This window comes from Canis lupus, chromosome 9, assembly GCF_003254725.2.
Source record: "Canis lupus dingo isolate Sandy chromosome 9, ASM325472v2, whole genome shotgun sequence".
Classification (NCBI taxonomy): domain Eukaryota; kingdom Metazoa; phylum Chordata; class Mammalia; order Carnivora; family Canidae; genus Canis; species Canis lupus.
The window spans coordinates 44,772,225-44,794,197 of record NC_064251.1 but is presented as its reverse complement, the minus strand read 5'-3'; the positions used below and the strand labels follow the sequence as shown (position 1 = coordinate 44,794,197).

General features: G+C 35.9%; 1 protein-coding gene and 1 pseudogene across 1 annotated transcript in view; one reads left to right on the top strand and one right to left on the bottom strand.

Annotated features, from left to right (window-relative positions):
• The window catches only part of TAOK1 (TAO kinase 1), a 158,793-nt gene that overhangs the window by 59,812 nt on the left and 77,008 nt on the right, over positions 1-21,973 (bottom strand). The window contains exons 3-8 of the mRNA XM_025476299.3: positions 12,103-12,174; positions 9,632-9,733; positions 8,353-8,398; positions 7,736-7,832; positions 5,951-6,064; positions 2,475-2,566 (exon numbers count right to left, since the gene is read on the bottom strand). Coding sequence (XP_025332084.1) covers positions 2,475-2,566; positions 5,951-6,064; positions 7,736-7,832; positions 8,353-8,398; positions 9,632-9,733; positions 12,103-12,174 — 523 coding nt within the window. The remainder of the gene's footprint in view (positions 1-2,474; positions 2,567-5,950; positions 6,065-7,735; positions 7,833-8,352; positions 8,399-9,631; positions 9,734-12,102; positions 12,175-21,973) is intronic.
• Positions 12,168-14,779, top strand: LOC112677631 (40S ribosomal protein S2-like; annotated as a pseudogene).

Below are 21,973 nucleotides of genomic sequence, written 5' to 3'. Positions count from 1 at the left end.
ATAATATCTAATAGCACCATTAAGGCAATTTCACCATCACCAAGGGGCACATGTATCAGCCAGCATATAAAAATACTGATGGGCAGAGTATATTAACCAGCTTCTCTACATTTATATCCAAAGTTTCTTAAGAAATTAATTAGGATCTACCAGTGAGAAGAAGAATCGAGGTTAAAAGAATAGAAATTAAAACACTTTCAAATGTAAAAAAGATTCTGCAAACCTCAGAGACCAAGAAATCAGAAAAGAATGATATTGTGGTACTCTCCAAATCTCTGTTTGCTTACGCTGTCATGCTTTATTTATTTTTTTAAAGATTTTATTTATTTATTCATGAGATACACAGAGATAGAGACAGAGACAGAGGCAAAGGGAGAAGCAGACTCCCTGCGGGGAACCTGATATAGAATTCAATCCCAGGACCCCAGGATCTCAACCTGAGCCAAAGGCAGATGCTCAACCACTGAGCCACTCAGGTGCCCCAGCTGTCATGCTTTAAAATAAAATAAATAAGGAAAATGACATAGAGCTCGAAGGGAATGGTTAATGTAGGAATTACAATAAAAAGCAAAAATATCTAAAGATTATATAATTCTTTTTTTTTTATTTTTTTAAAAATTTATTTATGATAGTCACACACAGAGAGAGAGAGAGAGGCAGAGACACAGGCAGAGGGAGAAGCAGGCTCCATGCACCGGGAGCCCAACGTGGGACTCAATCCCGGGTCTCCAGGATTGCGCCCTGGGCCAAAGGCAGGCGCCAAACCACTGCGCCACCCAGGGATCCCAAGATTATATAATTCTTAAAAAATATTTTATTTATGCATTTGAGAGAGAAAGAGAACAAAGGGGGGGAGAGAGAAGGGGAGAAGCAGGCTCTACTGAGCAGAGAGCCCGATGGGGGGCTCAATCCTAGGACCTAGAGATCATGACCAGAGCCAAAGGCAGACACTTAGGGCACCCCGTCTGAACCACCCAGGCACCCCATCTGAGTCACCCAGGCACCCCAAGATTATATAATTTTGAAAAAATACTAGACTGTAAGATAGAAAGAGCTTGGTTTATAATGGAAATTATGATATTCAGCTACTATATAATGATAAGCTTTTGATTTTATTTTACCTCAATTTCCTTATCTACTTATTTTACAAAACTACTGAGAAACCCAATTTGAAAAACATTTAACCAAATTACACATGGATTTTACCTTTTTTGTAAAAAAGATTTTATTTCTTTATTTGAAAGAGAGAGAGAGCATTCATCTGCACAAGCAAGGAGAGGAGCAGAGGGAGAGGGACAAGCAGACTCCCCATGGAGCTTAAAGACTGAGGCAAGGCTTGATCCCACAATCCTAAGATCACAACCTGAGCCAAAATCGAGAGTTGGATGCTCAACTGACTGAGCCACTCAGACACCTTTCACATGGATTTTACATTTAATGTGTTATTTTCAATCTGTGGTCACTCCTAGAATGTTCAATTAAATATTCCCAATATTTACTGCTTTTAAATGAGGGGTTTTTTTTATATAAAGATTTTTTTTTTATTTATTCATGAGAGACACAGAGAGGCAGAGATACAGGCAGAGGAAGAAACAGGTTCCTCACACGGAGCCCAATGTAGGACTCGATCCCTGAACTGGGATCACGGCCTGAGTCAAAGGCAGACACTCAACTGCTGAGCCACCCAGGCATCCCTTAAATAAAGTTTAATGGAATATATTTTTTTAAAGACTTTATTTGTAAGTAATTGCTACACCCATCACGGGGCTCAAATTTACAATCTCCAAATCAAGAGTTGCATGCTCTATCAACTGTGCCAGCCAGGCACCACTGGAATATTTTTATAAGGAAAAAAAAGGGAAAGGATGTAAGACTGGAGGGGGTAAGCTTGGAGAATCAAGAGCAAGATGATAGACATCATCTTCAATTATAGTGACAAATCAATTATCTATCTGGCTCTCTTACACTGGGAATGTTAGTAAAGTTACGATGGTCCACTGACTTAAGCATATTTCCCTTTATGGGCAACAGAATAAAATGTGTGCATAAAATCAAATTGCTACAATATGGCATACAGCCTGACATCTAATTCTCATACCTAATTCAAACTAATAAGTATCCTAGGTAGAGGTAAGTAATTCATCAATGCTATATAGAGACTTTCTACAGAGGGTAAATCTAGTAATCACAGACATATTTTAGATGTGTAACAAATACTCATTAAATATTAAACATAAATACCTCAAACTTAATAACACAGTGGAAAATTATTTTAGACCTGATTTAACAGAGCAAATATAATATACCTAACCTAATATATATATAAATTACCAGATAACCAAAGTGAAAACTTTAATAGATTCATTGACCCCTTTTGTAATGGACTAAAAAATAAAAAGTTATGATATGGTACAGAAAAATGAAGTAAAACACTGATCAAAACTTACTATATAGTAACAAGGAATAACGCTTACCTAGTTCAATACATGTTATCCCAAGAGACCATACATCTACTTTGCCATCATACTGTCCTTCATCCATGGCTAAAATTACTTCTGGGGCCATCCTAAAACATAAAATGTCATTTGAAGTAAAAACAAAACAAAAAAAAAAAAAAAACCACACTATTCTTTATCAATGTAATGAGTATCTACATAAGAGAATACCTGTGTGAATTCTAGCCATCGTATCTGGACAGAAGAATTTTTATAATGAGAAATAAACGTACCACAGGTAATCACGTATTATTTACCATTGCATATATACTGTAAGACTCATTCTCACCATCTGTCATGATCATATAACAGCATCCAAAAGAAATGGATGTATACCGGAGCACGGTTGTATATTCTATTTTTTTTTTAATTTATTTATGATAGTCACACAGAGAGAGAGAGAGAGAGAGAGAGGCAGAGACATAGGCAGAGGGAGAAGCAGGCTCCATGCACCGGGAGCCCGATGTGGGATTCGATCTCGGGTCTCCAGGATCGCGCCCTGGGTCAAAGGCAGGCGCTAAACCACTGCGCCACCCAGGGATCCCACGGTTGTATATTCTAATACTGTATAACCCTTAGGCTAGTGACTTTTTTTTAACTCAGTTTTTTTATTATTATCTTAAAGAATTATTATTATTATTTTTTTTTGAATTATTATTTTTTTAATTTTTATTTATTTATGATAGTCACAGAGAGAGAGAGAGAGAGGCAGAGACACAGGCAGAGGGAGAAGCAGGCTCCATGCACTGGGAGCCCGACGTGGGATTCGATCCCGGGTCTTGAGGGTCGCGCCCTGGGCCAAAGGCAGGCGCCAAACCACTGTGCCACCCAGGGTTCCCTTATCTTAAAGAATTATTGTTGTGTTTTTTTTTTAAAGAGAGAGTAGGAAAGGGGCAGAGAGGGAGAGAGAGAGAGAGAGAGAGAATCCTAAGCAGGCTCCATTCCTAGCATAGAGGTTGACACAGGGCTCAATTTCATGACTCTGAGATCATGACCTGAGCCGAAATAAAAAGTCAGATGTTTAACTGACTGAAGCACCCAGGCACACTCCCCCTTAGGCTAGTGATTCTTAAATATTTTGGTCTCAGGATCCTACTATGAAAGTGTGACTTATGCTGGAAAGACTGAATTTTTATCATTGGCACCTAATACTGTCAATTGCTCTCCTTAAAGTGACAAGTTCACTCCATTTATTTGAGAAAATATCTGCCACAATAACCAACACTGAATAACCACAGTTTGTCATTCTTCCTTTTAAATAGGAATAGTGTTCCATGATAAAAGTGTCTAGGGCAGCTTACAACAAAGACAATTACACAATTATCAACCTTACAGGTATCTTGGTTATAAAATGGAGCTTTAACTCATATTTTCAATTAAGGTCTAACATTTTTTATGGTACTTTAATTTACACTTCCTTTGTATTTGTTGTTAAGCAGAGCTAGACACTTAGAATAGCTGTTGATGCTTAAGTAGGATTGTCACCATGCTCTTCAGTGTATGTGAGTGCGTTAAGTATAAAAACATCTAAACATGTACCTAGCTCCTATTTTCCAAATATACTATATACAAATTAATGAATATGTAAACAAAGAAAATTTTCAACTGTCAATATCAGAGTGTTTCCAAGGTCTTTTTTTTTTTTAATAGAGGGAGGGAGGGGCAGAGGGAGGGGCAGAGAATCTAAAGCAGGCTCCATGCCTAGTGTAGAGCCTGATATGGGGCTGGATCTAATGACCCTAAGACCATGACCTGAGGCGAAATCAAATGTTGGATGCTTAACCAATGAAGCCACACAGATATCCCTCAAAGGTTTTCTTTTAAGATGTTGAAATAAGTTTTGAAAATTACTAATTTAGGCAGAGTTTAACAAGTAATTTTGTTTTTTATTGCAGAACTTTTTAGGACCTTTAAAATTTGTTTGCCTCTAATGAATTTATGAAAATTAGTTAACCCTTTGTATATTTTTGAGTTATTTAAATTTTATAAGTTTAATAACTGTAAAGGATACAATGCACAGCATATACACACATACATATATACTTTATACTGTATATGTGATTTAAAGATATTTATTTTTTTAAAGATTTATTTATTTATTTATGATAGAGAGAGAGAGAGAGAGAGGCAGAGACAAAGGAGGAGGGAGAAGCAGGCTCCGTGCCAGGAGCCTGACGTGGGACTCGATCCTGGGACTCCAGGATTGCGCCCTGGGCCAAAGGCAGGCGCCAAACTGCTGAGCCACCCAGGGATCCCCGATTTAAAGATATTTAAAATACAGAGCTATAGAGTTAATTCATTTGATTTATTAAAAAATATTACATTGCTCTATAACCCAATTAGCAAAGCCAGTCTTCACTGTCCTACCAATCAGTCAAATCAGAATCAGTTTCTGTCAAAAAAAAGTCTCACTTCATTTTCAATGCAAATAACATGTTAATGTGTCCCCATAACAACCATCTCAGTTATTAATTTTATATTAGAAAGAAAGAAGGGGGGAAGATAACTGAGGAGAGAGAAAAAGGAAGGAGTAAAAGGAAGGGAAGGGAGATGACTGAATAGGCACAAGGCCTTGCCAAGAGTTCGTATCCTGACTCTTCAGTATTTCTGATAGTTGCTATATATTCTTCAAATTGTCCTTCTGGTGTTCCTTTGAGGCTTTTACACCCCAGATCAATGCATCATTGTAATATTTAGGATGGGTAAGGAGTCTTATTTTTTATAAAGTGGGAAAAGGGAGATTTGAAAGTAGATGGGAAAGAAGATGTAGTGGACCTAAGATATCACTCTCATTATATGCAAGAACATATGGAAGTTGAAGATTTGGACAACTATTCCCTTCAAACCTGCTGACATTAATAATGAATTATTTAGGGATAAAACAGATGATGCCTAGAATTTGCTACACAAATGGTAGGGCCAGGGGAAGAAAGAAAAAGGAGTACACGGGGCAGGAATGGCCAAGGGATATTGTTATTGGGCTGTGTAACTGGTATTTGAGGTTTCATTAATACTTTTGTCTACTTTTATATATATTTTAAATTCTCCACAATAAAAATTAAACCCCAAATCTCCAAATCAGCTATCAGTCTTTAAGTACTCTTAGTACGTTGAGGTACTTTAATCTTATCTTAGTTAATATAAATCTAAAGAAAACACACAAATTTCCACTTAGCATTTCTATCTTCTCCTCACTTGGATTTTCACTGAACTTTTTCACTCCCACACCCAAAATATTCAGGTTATAATAGAGAAGAAAATGTTAAGGGGACAAAGGAAAAATAGGAGATGTAAAGGGCAGCACTCCAAATCTATATTTGAACTAACTATACTTAAAGTTAAGATGTCCTAAATAGTATTATATTACCAGAAAAAGGATAAGCCATCTGAAAAAATACAACCTAATATTTCCTATTTTAATTATAAGGATCAAGAGCAAATAGGATTATTCTTACCAATATGGCGTTCCCACAAAAGAATTGGCAGGAGATGCCATGGAAGCCGATCCAAAGTCAGCAAGTTTCACCTGGCCTGGTTCTGTCAGAAGGATATTTCCTGCTTTGATATCTCTGGGTTTAAGAAACACAGAAAATTATTTCTCTTTTCTTCATTAGATTGTGTTGAAAATGATAAAAATCAAATTAAAAAGTTTAAAATAGGGAAGGAGAAATCAAAATAATTAAGTCCTAGGATAATGAGACTTAAGATCCAAATTAGAAAGTAAAAAATACAGAAGTGATATAAATATACGACAATTTTCTTCTCTAAAAGAGAAGACAAAATAGCTGTAAAGACAAAAGAGAGAAAATCAAGTAATTAGAGCATAGTGTATATTTGAGTTCCTGTTTATTGATACAAATAACGGTTTTAAAATAAAATTGAATTAGCTGCCCACTCCTTCATAATTTTAAGATTTCTGAATATATTAAAAAAGAAAGAGAAAGAAGGGACTCATATCCCCAATTTTTTAAAAAAGTTATTCTTCTCATTTCCAAAACTTAGCATAGTTCTTCTAACTAAACATGAATGAAAACTGAAACACATGGATAACGTAGGATCTAATAATTGCAAATTTACATTCAAGCTTACTTTTTAAAATCAGCAAACATACTGTCCATGCAAATAACGGTATTATGGATATTTATATAATAGGATTGTATGTCTAGGTGGCACCAAAACACACATTTAACCTTTCCAAAAAACAAAAAAACAAAAGACAAACACAAAATACCCACCCACCCAACAAACCAACCAAATTTCCAAATACTTGTCAATTCTAACTATAGTATTGTAATGGGTATAATATTAAATATCTTTTTCCTTCCATTTGCTTTATTAAAGAGAAGAGGTACTTTGAGGCTGATAAGACTTCAGATTCTAATTCCACCTCTTCTATTCGCTTATTTATTAAGCATATAGATTTCTCTTGGACCTTACCATCCTCATCTTAAAAAAAAAAACCAGGTAAGCCATTTAGCTTATAATAGCTCTGCTACAGCATTTAATATGTATTGCCTGACCCACATATACGATAAAAAAAAAAAAAAGTGAGTTTCCCTTTAGAATAGTCAAACTTATATCAATGCTAAAAATACATTATGAAAAAAAATGCATTATGAAATAGTTTAATTTTAACATTACTATCTGTTATTAAGGATCATCAAGGATTAATACTCAAAAATATAAAAAGTGTTAAATCCATGTCATGGGATCAATGAAAGATATCTGGCATTATCAGTTACTGGAAAGACAAAAGACCTAGATTTAGTTCTAGTCTGGTTTATCTGGCTTTGTAAAACCTTGGAAATATTAGTCACAAAATGGAGCATCACTTTATCTGTAAAATTAAAAAAATAAGACTACACAATCCCTAATGTCTTTTCAATCTTAAAAATTAAATGATTCTACCTATCACAAATCTATAAAATGTTCATATGTGAGAAAGCCCAGCACCAGAAGTAAACAAAGATAAAGATGATCCTATAATGAAAATTCTTTAATTTTGAATTAAATCTTTTATCATTATGAAAAAAAAAAAAAACTGATCCTAAAAGGAGATCAAATGTACTGGCATGTTTGTAGGACAACCCAAAAACTATGAGTTTATAAGATTTTGAAATGCTTTTGTGTGGCTAACACCAACAAAACTTATTAAGTTTTAAGTGGGTTAATAAGTTCCAGGGTTGATAAATCCAATAAGCCATTTGCTGTTAATACATGATAATTGTCAAAGTGCTTACCTATGGATCATGGTATGAGAATGTAAGTAGGCTAATCCCTGGAGAGCACCATGTGTAATTGCTGCTATTTCCACTTCTTGTAATGGCTTTTTGTGAACTTAAAATAAGAATTTATTGGAAAATAATTACTTACAGAATATTTTTGTTTAAAAAAATAAACATACATATGACGCAATTTAAAAAAAACTAACATTTAGTGAGAAGATTTGTTCTCCTAGACAATAAAACATTGAAGCTATTGAAGTTTATAAGTGGTATTACAGTTGTGTCTAGTTGTTAAAATGTATAGTTCACAGCCAATTTTCCTCTAACAACATTTAACAACTAGTTGATTATAAAAACAAAAGTAACAATAGAGAAGTTCTCCCTTATTCTCACGTATCTTCATTCTGAACAAAGAACAGGTTAAGCTGAATGAAGAAAAATGCTTGTTATGTCATAATGTAAGGAAATTTACCTATTTTATGCTACTACAGGACAGTGCATACCATGCTGAGAATCTCGAAAAGACGATTTTAATCTTTCCGGAAAATTTTTACATTACTTAAGAAAACCAAACAGAATTCTCATTTCATATGCTCTTACTTTTTTTTTCTGAATAATTAAAGGAAACCTACCTTCCAGTAAATCTGAAGCAGATCCTAAACAATATTCCATTACCAGCTACATGGGAAGAAAAATTATAATCAATTAGTAAAAAGATTCTATTTGAGATAAAATAAATTCACCAAGGAGATCAAAAAGATGGCTTGAAGTAAAATAAAAGCGATCCATCATTTACTTTAAAAAATAAATATTTATATATTTAGCAATTTGTTAAATGATAAAGTTAAGCCAGTGATACATTAATCTTTAATGTCAACATATAATCACTTGTACAAGATATATATTTCATCTATAGTCACTAACTAAACTATAAAATATAGTTACATTGTTATAACTGTACGGAAACAAAAAACTGTCCTCTGGATCTATACGTACAAAGTTTAGGTTATAATTTAAATGTTTTGTTAAAGCAAACACAGAGCACCTCTTGTGTGCCAGTATTTTAAATATATTAACTAATTTAATCCCCATAACTACCTTATAAGGTAGGTCCTATTATTATCCTTGGGGATCATTTCCGTCAAAAGAAAATTTACTGTTTAAAGATACAGTTATTAAACCTATACCACTGTTGGATTACTACCTTGTCACCTCAATGGTAATGAAACAAAATTAATCTCCATTTCTTGTAATAAAGTGTCTCAATTCTCTACTGTTAGTGTTATTATTTTTTTAAATTTTTATTTACTTATGATAGTCACAGAGAGAGAGAGAGAGAGAGGCAGAGACACAGGCAGAGGGAGAAGCAGGCTCCATGCACCGGGAGCCCGACGTGGGATTCGATCCCAGGTCTCCAGGATCACGCCCTGGGCCAAAGGCAGGCGCCAAACCGCTGCGCCACCCAGGGATCCCTACTGTTAGTATTATTTAGCCAAGGAATTACAATCTGTTCATATTACACCAAGATTCACCCAGACTTTACCAAAATCTTTGTGGTTAAACAGATTACCATATATGTATGTCAAAAAGATATGCTTTCATCCTCAAATAATAGGATTGTTGTACAATGTTTGATAAACCACTTGAAAAATGATACTAAAAAATGTCAGAAAACATTTTACCACACACATCAAGTTCAGCTAAATCTCTACAGTTAACCTGTAAAAGTTCTATATCTTTTATTGCCAAAGAGTCTAAGAAAAGCTGCTCTTCCTCTCTCAGTATGAACTAACATTTCAAAGTATTTTTGCATGGCTTTTGGCTTTACACAACCATTATGAGACATTCTTGAATTAATTAATTCTAATACAATACCAACTAAATTATAGCAAGGAGAGGGCAAATACCTACCCATGCCGTGTGCTCACGTAAATAGCAGCCTTTGTATTCTATACTGTTGGGATGCTTTATTCTTTGTAGAAACTTGACTTCCTTAATAATATCCTGCCATTTCTATGAGGAGAAAAAAAAGGAATAAAGGAAAGAATTATGAACAGTTGCTTTTCCTTAGAAAGTTATATAAGAAAAAAAGTAATTACCTGATTAAGCAGGGTTAACATACAACTTTGCTGTATTTGTAATATTTAAATAGGAAATGAATACATTTAAAAGAAATTATATTTATATACTTTAAACTCAATTCATAATTTATAGTTATTTTATTCAAGGTAAAACAAATTTTAGTTTGATAAAACTTATCAGTGAGTCTCATTAAAATTTTACAATCACACGCCAAGCATGTTGATGAAAACTATATACCATATTAGTGATTTTTCTTTATCAGTTCTTCTCCTTTCTTTTTTTCTTTAAGATTTTATTTATTTATTTGAGATAGAAGAGAGAACATGAATTGGGGGAGGGGCAAAGGGAGAGGGAGAAGCAAGCTGCCATATTTCTAAAGGCAGGAAAACTATTAGAATAATAGAAAACTTTAAGAAATATTTTGTACTAAAATTTAAGATCATATATCTATTTTATTTCAAAGTCCTCAACAAAATTCAGCAAAATAGGTTTACAGTGTTTTATATAAAATGTGTACAATATAAGATGCTACATTCTGAGAACATTTCATGGACTTTAAATTTCAAAATTGAATGCTCAGAACAAAACAAAAGCCCATATTCTTCAACATAAAAAAGACTTTCATGAAGGCCACTAATAATTTGATGTGGAAAGATGATATACTAAATGAAACTTTGTTCTAGGCATAACTAATCAGACTCCAACACAGTACCAGTCTGCCTGTGAAAGCTAGTTCTAAAGTTGTGCTATAGAATGGCAAATAAAAGTATAGTTAACTTATAAGAAACTTTGTAAAAATTCACGAATTTTTAGAAAATTTTTAGGTATTAAAATGATGGAAGAGTGATATAATCATAATAGTGTTACCATACCCACAATACGATTTTCACAAAAATAAGATTTACCATAAAATAGTGATTCCAAAAAAGTAGGAAACCAAAATCTTTAAAAAGGAAAGACTAACCCAGCAATTCTACCTCTAGGCATATACCTGAAATTCCTGAAAGCAGAGATTCAGAGAAATGAGCATACTCAGTTCAGAGCCACACAATAACCAAGTGGTAGAAGCAACCTAAGTGTCCACTGACAAATGCATAAACAAAATGTGGTGGTTCATACACATACACACTTCAGGAAGGAAATTCTGACACATACTATAACATAGATGAATTTTGAGGACATTATTTTAAGTGAAATAAGCTAGTCACAAAAGGTCTAATACTGCATGATTTCACTTACATGAAAGTAGTCAAATTTATAGACAGAAATGAGAATGGTGATTTCCAGGGCTGGGAGAAGGAGAAAATGGGGAATTACTGTTTAATGAGTTAAAGAATTTCAATTCTGTAAGATGAAAAAAATTCTAGAGAAGAATGGCAGCGATGACTGCCCAACAATATGTTTTCAATGCCACTGAACTGTACACTTAAAAATGGTTAAGGTGGTAAAATTTGTATAATTTATCACAATTAAAATGATTAATTTTAAAAATTAAAACCAAAAGATCCTAGATTTAGAAAGTAGAATACATGTTACAAAGTAAATTTATACAGTTAAATAGAATACATTCTGAAAAAAACTAATCAGAATATTAGCAAATGAAAGTAGTGTCAATGATTTTGTTTTTCAAATTATTACACACTGCCTATTTTTCAGACTAGATATAACTGCCTGTTGGTTATTAAAGTTTGTTTAAAACAAGCCTTCAATAATTTCTAAACCATTAAAAGATTATAAGCAATATAATTTATTGTAAAATGTATCTCACTCTAGTTTACTTTTTTTTAATTTTTTTTTTTTTTATGATAGTCACACAGAGAGAGAGAGAGAGAGGCAGAGGGAGAAGCAGGCTCCATGCACTGGGAGCCCGACGTGGGATTTGATCCCGGGTCTCCAGGATCGCGCCCTGGGCTAAAGGCAGGCGCCAAACCGCTGCACCACCCAGGGATCCCTCTAGTTTACTTTTATAAATATTGGTACTTCTTCTATGATACAGATAAGTTATATATTAATCCACTGTTTAAAAAAGTAAGCTCATTTCAGTTGCATATTTATTAAAAAATTAAAAGCAAGGGGCACAAGTTGGGAGGCTTTTGTAATGCCACTATTGTTCTATTGTTCTCTTTGTGGTTTTAGATACAACTTTAATGGGTATATGTAGTTTCTGAAAGAGAATTCATCGAAATATACACTTTTTATACTTTTCATTATACTTTTTGTAAGAATTCCCATCTACCCCCATTAAAAAAACAGCATGTCATTCTCTAATATGCCAGTGAGAAAATATCCATTTCACCCACCTCAGTAGACTGCTTTCCACTATAAGACATTTTCTTGATAGCCACCACTTCATTGGTGCGCACATCTCGTGCCTAAAAAACAAAGACCATTGTAAAAATAAATCCATTAAATCAGGGCAATCATTTCTCTGAGAATAGAAGCATTTATAAGCTATCATTTCAAAGAGGACATCAAACACTGTTAAAGTAATTTTTAAAATAATAATAAATACATAGTAAAACTTATCAAATTACCCAGGAGCTATTCATTAGAGAGAAAAATAAAGTAGGTTTATCTTTCAGTGATTTAGTTGAGAGAAAAAAAATACAGAAATTGTAATAGTATTAGACAAAACAAGACTAGTATATATAAATAAGTCTATGCTAAAAATTTTGAAATCTCACTTCTTCTCTCAGGGAACACCAAATGGCAGATGACACTGGTTCTGCAGAAGGGCCCAGAGGCCCCAGAATGGGAATGGGAGGCTGCCTGCAGAGGCTTCAGGAGTGGCAACTGGGGCCAAGGCCATGGCACTCTCGGAGGCAAGGCAGAGGACAAGGAGTGGATCCTGTCACCAAGCTGGGCTGCCTGGTCAAGGACATAAAGATCAAGTCCCTGGAGGAGATCTCTTTTCCCTGCCCATCAAGGAATCTGAGATCACTGACTTCTTTTGGGGGGCATCCCTCAAGGATGAGGTTTTGAAAATCATTCCCGTGCAAAAGCAGACCCGTGCTGGCCAGCGGACCAGGTTCAAGGCATTTGTTGCCATCAGAGATTACAATGGACATGTTGGTCTGGGTGTCAAGTGCTCCAAGGAGGTAGCCACTGCCATCTGTGGGACCATCATCCTGGCCAAGCTTTCCATCATCCCCGGGCGGCGAGGCTCCTAGGGGAACAAGATCAGCAAGCCCTACACTGTCCCATGCGAGGTGACTGGCCACTGTGGTTCTATGCTGGTGCATCTCATCCCTGCCCCAGAGGCACTGGCATTGTCTCAGCCCCTGTGCCCAAGAAGCTACTGATGATGGCTGGTACTGATGACTGCTACACTTCAGCCAGGGGCTGCACTGCCACCCTGGGGAACTTTGCCAAAGGCTACTTTTGATGCGATCTCCAAGACTTACAGCTATCTCACCCCTGATCTCTGGAAAGAGACTCTGTTCACCAAGTTTCCCTATCAAGAATTCACTGACCATCTTATAAAGATCCACACCAGAGTCTCTGTGTAGAGGACCCAGACTCCAGCTATGACTACCATATAATTTTATACAAGAAAAGTAAAAGTGAACTAAAGCTTAAAAATAAATAAATAAAATTTGAAATCTCAATGAAATGGACAATTTTCTAGGTAAAAAATTACTAAAACTGACTTAAAGGAAATGTGAGGAAAACAAACAACAGTGGCAGACTGAAAAGAATACCAATCAATTATCGTTCAAAGAGTCGTAAGTGGAAAATAGTTTTACCAGGGGAACTTTCCAGGATATAAGTGGCAACAAAAGAAAAGCTATCGCATTCATTTTATGAAGGAAGTATAACCCAATAAATTACTAAAAGCTCACAAACAGCACAAAATAGACAATACCAATTTCATTTGAAAATATAGACAAAAGCACTCTACATAAAAATTAAAAGCCAAATACTCAAAGGACATTAAAATAAATTTTCAGGGCAGCCCTGGTGGCCCAGTGGTTTAGCGCCGCCTTCAGCCTGGGGTGTGATCCTGGAGACCTGGGATCGAGTCCCATATCGGGCTCCTGCATCGGGCCTGCCTCTCTCTCTCCCTATGTCTGCCATGAATAAATAAATAAAATCTTAAAAATAAATAAATAAATTTTCATTTGGATAAAATACACAATCATCACAGAAATGCCAAAGATTTGGATACTAGGAAAACATTTCACCATTTACCATATTTTTTAAAAAAGATTTTATTTATTTTAGGATGTGGGGGCAGAGAGAGAGAGAGAGAGAATGCATGGACACCTGCACACATGTGCATGAGCAGAGGGAAGGGCAGAGGGAGAGAGAGAAGCAGGCTTTCTGCTGAGCAGAGAGCCCAACAAGGTTGGATTCCAGGACTCCAGGACCACAACCTGAGCAGAAGCAGACATTTAATGGATTGAACCACCCAGGCTCCCTCATTTACTACATTTTATTGAAAGTCAAAGAGCTAAATATATATGTCAGTGTTCAGTAAATGCTGAAAACTCAGGAAGGGCCCAACACTAAAGGTACTCAATTACAAGGAAGGTCAAATTCCTAGAAAACCTAAATTAGAAAGGTAATTTCTCAACATGACAAATCATGTCTATTGTAAACAACTGCTAATCAGAATTAACACTGCTACAAAGATATAATTGTTTACCACTCCTGTGGAAATTCTGAAAACAAAGTAATAAAAATATAACAGAAATACGATCATTAACTCTTTGGAATCCCAGAGCCAAACTCTCACTAAACAGACACACACGAATAGCTGTAAATATTTAAAATGACTTTGTAAAAGGGTCAAAATCATCTCAAATCACCTGTGGAAGAAATAATCTTCAGTTTAGCCTTGAATGAATTCCCAAAATTAAATGTTCTAAAATTAGATTATGGGAATAGGTATAAATCCTATTTACTAAAAATCACTGAAATGTACACTTAAAGTCGGTGAACTTATAGCATTCAATTCATACCTCAATAAACGTGTTAAAAAATAGCACATATGTTAAGTTATACCTCTACTGTGTTGCTTTAAACAACTTTTTAAGGGAGGTCTGGGTGGCTCAGTCAGTTAAGCTTCCAACTCTTGATTCTGGCTCAGGTCATGATCTCAGGGTGGTGAGCTTGAGCCCTGTGTTGAGTTCTACACAACAAGGCGTGGAGCCTGCTTGGGACTCTATCTCCCTCTCCCTTTGTCCCCCCACACCCCACCTCCCAAGAGCGCTCTCTCTCTCTCTCACTCACTCTTATTCTCTCTCAAAATTAAAAAAACAAAAAAAAAAACACTGTGTAGTGGGTCCTGGGAACAACTAATGACATTTCAATTTCAATTAGTAGTAGACAGGTTAATGGAAACTTGCACTACTTGTTGTAATCAGTAAAGTGGATCTAGCCACATAAATCCTGCTTGAGTACTTTTTTTTTTTTTTAAGATTTTATTTATTCATTCATGAGAAATACAGAGAGGCAGAGACACAGACATAGGGAGAAGCAGGGTCCTCACAGGGAGCCCAATGCCGGACTCAATCCTCAAAGCCAAAGGCAGATATCCCACAGTAAATTTATTTTTCCAAAATGTTCTCTGCTTAGCTGTGAGCCCCTTGATTTTAATCAACAGGTGTTAAGAGCAATATTTTTTCTTTTATAACAGCTTTATTGAGACAGTTTACATTCCATACAAATCACACAATTAATGTGTATGGTTTCATGGCTTTTAGTACACAGATATATGAAACCATCGGTATAATTTTAGAACATCCATCATCTCAAAAAGAAATCTCCAAATTGTTCATTGAAAAAAATGGTTAAAACGGTAAATTTCATGTGTATTTTACAAAAAAAAACAAATTCTCTATTTAAAAAAAAAAAAAAAACATGTCCTTTAGCAATCACCCTCTAATTCCTTTCCCCCCTTCACTTCAGAGTTAAGCAACAACTAATGTCTCTGACCCCTCTAGAGATTTACTACCCATTCTGGACACTTCATATTAATGGAACCATATAACATGTGGTTTCTTTTTGCTTCTTCCATTCGGCATGCTTTTTAGATTCATGACTCATGATGTTAAGCATCTTTTCATGTGCTTCCTGGCCATCTGCACATCTTCTTTGGAGAAATGTCAATTCAGATCCTTTGCCTTTTTTTTTTTTTTTAGATTTTATTTATTTATTCATTGAGAGACAAACAGAGAGAGGCACAGACACAAGCAGAGGGAGAGGCAGCTCCTCACAGGGAGCCTGATGTGGGACTTGATCCCAGAACCCCAGGATCACAACCTGGGCCAAAGGCAGATGCTCAACTACTGAGCCACCCAGGTACCCTCTTTGCCCATTTTTAAATTGTCTTCTATTGAGTTGTAAGAGTTCTTTATATATTCTAGACAAATACGTTATAGGATATGAAATTTAAAAGTATTTTCTCCTATAAGATTGTCTTTCAACATTTAAAACACGTTTTTTATTTTGATGAAGTCTAATTTATCTATTTTTTCTTTTGTTGTTCATGTCTTTGTTGTCATCTAAGAATCCTTTTCCAAAACCAAGGTAGGCAGCTTTACCCTTATGTTTTCTTAAAAAGTTTTATAGATTTAACAGTTATATTTGTATCTTTAATCTATTTTGAATTTTTATATATGGTATCAGGTAAAGGTCCAATTTTATTGCTTTTCATTAAACAGACACTTAAATAATTTGTTTTGAGAGACAGCATGCAAGCATGAGAGGGAGGAGGGGCAACAGGCAAGGGAGAAAGAATCCCAAGCAGACTGCTGGCTGAGCAGAGCCCCACAGGGAGCTGGACCTCATGACCCTGAGATCATGACTTGAGCCCAAATCATGAGGGGGATACTTAACCGAGACACCCAGGAACCCCCAGATGTAGGGTTTTTTAAATGTGGTTTCTTTCTTTTACAAGATTTATTTATTTTTGAGAGAGAGCATGAGCAGTGGGGAGGGACAGATGGACAGGAAAAGAAAGAATCCCAAGCAGACTCCCCACTGAGGGTGGAGCCCCACAGAGCTAAATCCCACAACCCCAAGATCATGACCTGAGCTGAAACCAAGAGTTGGCCACCTAACCAACTGAGCCACCCAGCCACCCCACCATATGTACTTTTAATTAGCCTAAGATAAAGCCTGATTTAAAAGTGGGTATATGGAATGCCTGGGTGGCTAGGCAGTTGAGCATCTGTGTTTGGCTCAGGCCGTAATCTCAGAGTCCCCAGATCGAGTCCCACATCAGGCTTCCTGCATGGAGCCTTGCTTCCTCCTCTGCCTGTGTCTCTGCCTCTCTCTCTCTCTCTCTCTCATGAATAAATGTTTTTTTTATTTTATAGAAAGCCAAATGATCATTAAAAAAAAAAACAAAAGTAGGGCAGCCCCGGTGGCGCAGGGGTTTAGCGCCACCTGCAGCCCATGGCGTGATCCTGGAGACCCAGGATCGAGTCCCACGTCAGGCTCCCTGCATGGAGCCTGCTTCTCCCTCTGCCTGTGTCTCTGCCCCCCTCTCTCTCTCTCTCTCTCTCTCTCTCATGAGTAAATTAAAAAAAAAAAAAAAAGTGGGTTTATTAGGAGTGCCCGATATAGGTCCTTGGCCTCTCTCTCACCCTTTTCTCTCTCTCAAAAGAAATAAATAAATAAAAGTGGGCGTGCTAAATGCAATGCAATTTTCTGGATTGATTCTAGAAAAAAAGAGTGGAAAAACTGGAAAAATCTGAGTATGTAAGTTTGGTGTATCATTTAATCAATGTTGATCTCTTAGTGACAAAACCGTGTTACATGGCGATGTACATTAGGGTAACTGAAAATTATAGAGGAAAACTCTTCTATTATTATAAAATCTTCTGTAACGCTATTTTAAAATAGTAAGCTAAGATAGAAAATGATTATAATTTATTAAAATCCAACATATTGGGATCCCTGGGTGGCGCAGCGGTTTGGCGCCTGCCTTTGGCCCAGGGCGTGATCCTGGAGACCCGGGATCGAATCCCATGTCGGGCTCCCGGTGCATGGAGCCTGCTTCTCCCTCTGCCTATGTCTCTGCCTCTCTCTCTCTCTCTCTCTCTCTCTCTCTGTGACTATCATAAATAAATAATAAAAAAAAAATTAAAATCCAACATATTAGTAATTATTACATTAAAATTAAATGACACGGGGCACCTGGGTGGCTCAGTGGTTGAGTGTCTGCCTTTGGTTCAGGTCATGATCCCAGGGTCCTGGGATCGAGCCCTGCATTGGGCTCTCCGCAGGGAGCCTGCTTCTTCCTCTACCTATGTCTGTGCCTCTCTCTTTGTATCTCTAATGAATAAACAAATAACATCTTAAAAAATTAAATTACAATTAAAATGAGATACCTTGCCTATTACATTAAAAAAATTTAATGTCTACAATGTTTTTCCCTCCCTTCAGGATCACATGTTGTACTTCCTTATCATGTCTTGTTAGTCTCCTCTACTCTAGAACAATTCCTGAACCTTTCCTCATCTTTCATGACAATGGCATTTTTGAAGAATATACAGTAGTATTTTATAAAATGTTACTAAATTTGTGCTTGCCTGGCATTTCTTCAAGATTAGATTCTGGTTATACACCGCAAGAGTGATTTTGTCCTTTTCAGGATACCGTATCTGTAGGAATACAGTGTCTGTCTGTTCCTCCTTGATGATACTAATTTTCATCACCTACTCAAGACTTTGTCTGATTTTTTCCAATGTATATAGTTAATAGTTACTGTTTCCTACCTTGTATCTAACAAGTATTCTGTGAAGAGATACTTTTAAACTATGTAAGCATCCTGTTCATCAAACTTTCTCTCTAGATTTAGCAACCTCTGAACGGTTCTGGCCACAATCTTCACTATGATGATTACAAAATGCTAATTTTTTCCCCAACTCTATCATTCCCTTCACATTTAACAGTCAACATCATATTATGAAGAAAAGTCCTCCTTTTTATCCATCGATTCATCATCTGTCCTGGAAATTATGGATTCCTATTTTATTCAATAGGCTATATAAATCCATTGCCATTTTTTATATGGATGTTCATATTCCAGGATTTGTCAGTGTGAGCCCCCTAAATCTGGCTCTAGTGTCCTTTTGACAGGGCTCCCCCCCTTTTTTTTGTCTAAAGCACTTTTTAACTTTCTGGCACACGATGTTCTAAGGCTTATCTTTTAATGTTCCCTGTCCCTTAAATAGAATGAGCCATTACTCCAAGGAGCTCTTGTTCCCTTTAGTGAGGAATTCAAAATCTATGTGCTCACCGATTCTGAGGTGTCATTGCAATGACAATTTTGTGGCAGATATAGATAGGAGATATGCATTTTATATATATAATCCTATATATATATATATAGGATTGGGGAAGAGATACATCCTATTGAATCTCATAGGGTTCTTCCTTACTTTCCTGAATCCGTATTTCTTGTTTTATAGTTAGGATCCTGACTCTAAATAACATCAAAATAATTCACTGCTCAGGGCAGCCCCGGTGGCGCAGCGGTTTAGCGCTGCCTGCAGCCCGGGGTGTGATCCTGGAGACCCGGGATCGAGTCCCACATCGGGCTTTCTGCATGGAGCCTGCTTCTCCCTCTGCCTGTGTCTCTGCCTCTCTCTCGCTCTCTCTGAATCAATAAATAAATCTTTAAAAAAAATAATTCACTCAGTCCTTTAACACATAGTTTCAGAACTGTCACACATATTACAATATGAAACAAATGTATTAAGAGCTGAAGATTTGTCTGCAGTTTCTTTCTCCCAGACTGAAGGTTTATAGTTTAAAAAGTTACTTGTATTAGTTCTATTCTTTCCTCCAATGTGGTTATGTCTGAAATACAGTTGGATGCATTGTTTCTGTTTGCCTTAAAAAAAAAAAAAAGATTTTATTTATTTATTCACTGAGAGACAGAGAGAGAGGCAGAGGGAGAAGCAGGCTCCATCTGGGGAGCCCGATGTGGGACTCACTCCCAGGACCCCAGGATCACAACCTGAGCCAAAGACTCAGGTAGGCTCAACTACTGAGACACCCAGGCGCCCCCCTCCTGTTTGCCTTTGACATGCTCCCTCATATATACTGGTTACATTTTAATTTTTAAACATATTAAATATTTACTACACAAAAGGTATACTCAAACAAGTATCATTCCATCCTCTAACTCTTCCATTCCAATCCCCACCACAACTATCATCATTCTGTATCCTGAATTGTTGATTGTATGGGGGCATAAATTATCTAACTTCATCAAACTATACATTTAATATCTGTATATTTACTGTACATAAGTTGAACTCAATAAATTCAGTCAATTTAATATATACCACCAGCACACTGAATGGGCTACATGTCAGGATTTTCTTAGTGTGGTGGTGGTGGTGGTGGTTGTTGGTTGGTTGTTGTTGTTGTTGTTGTTCTTCTTCTAAGATTTTTATTTATTTATTTGAGAGAGAGACAGGGAGAACACAAGCAGTGGGAGGGACAAAGGGAAAGGGACAAGCAGACTCCAGGTAGAGCCTGAAGCACAGCTCGATCCCATAACCCCAAGATCACGAGCTAAAGTCAGACACTAAACAGACTGAGACAGGTATCCTCTCAGTGTGGTTCTTTTATTGAGTCCAATTCTAAGATTCTATGTTTATTTTCCCTTGGTTCTGTATTTATTTCTCCATACTAGGTGTAAATGGAGAAGGGATAAGCATAAACTCAGACAAAACTATAATACCAAAAAATAGGGTTATTTTTGAAATATTAGGTCCCCTCTAGGTCCCTCTTCTCCCATCTTGTGTCCAATCTGGAATTTAAACAAACGTGAACAACAACAAACACACACATAGAGCATGTGTACATTAACAAGATTCTTCAAGGATGTATACTTAAATGTTAATCATGCTCTCTTTGGTAGTGAAATTATAGTTCTTACTGTATTTTTATCCTTTTTGTATCCAATTTACAAATGGGATATGAACCGAAAGTTTAAATTGTTAAGAATTTGAAACATATTTTCTCTAGGGAAATAATATTTTAAATTGTGGTTTTATTGCAAAGATGCCCACTACAAAAATAAAAACAAACAAAAAACCCCTAAATCTGTAATACTGACAAAATATTAAACATCTATATAGCATTTGTTGCTTGAGGGAGGGGGAAGCAATTTTAATAGGAAGAAGAAATAAAGAATGTGAGTAGAATTCTTCCCTACAGATTAAGAAAATAATTCTTAGAGGTACTTTATGGCTTTAGAATAATAGTTCATTGGCTCTCTTTGAAAATTACAATCTTTAAGATAATAGACATGTTTCTTTAACTACCAATTTTATCTCCTGGAACCGTTTATTTATGAAGTGTACATTATTTCTCCACAGGAAAAAAAAAAGTCAACAAACACTTCCCTTTCTTCTTTTTTGGAAAAAGTCTATTTCTGAGGTTAAATTTTTTTTTAAATATTTTCTTTATTTATTCATGAGACACAGAGAGAGAAAGAGAGAGAGAGAGAGAGAGAGAGAGGCAGAGACACAGGCAGAGGGAGAAGCAGGCTCCATGCAGGGAGCCTGATGCGGGACTTGATCCCAGAACCATGGGATCACATCCTGAGCCAAAGGCAGACGCTCAATCGCTAAACCACCCAGGCGTCCCTAATTCTTTTTTAACTTAGAAATAATTACAGACTTACAGAAGTGTTGGAAAAATATTACAAAAAAAAAAAAAATAAAAAAAAAATAAAAAAATAAAAAAATAAAAAAAAAAAAAAAAAAGAAAAATATTACAATTACCATACCCTTCACCCTGCTTCCTCTAATGTTAATATCTACATAATATAGTGCCATTATCAAAACTAACAAATTAACACTGGTAATATTATTAACCATTAACTAAACTAAGGCCTTATTTTAAGTTCACCAATTTTTCCACTAATAAACTTTTTTATTGTTGTTCCAAGATCCTACGTTGCTTGGTTACCATGTTGTCTTAATTTCCTCCAGCTTGTGGCAATCCCTCAAACCTTTCTCTTTCATAATGCTGACACTTCTGAAGAGTACTGGTTATTTTGTATAATGTTACCCAATCTGAGTATATTTCCTCATGATTTAAGTTTATGCACTTTAAAAATAAGAACAACACAAAAATAATGTAACCTCAGTTTCATGTCAGAGGGAGAGTATGTGAAGTGGACACTGGTGATTTAAT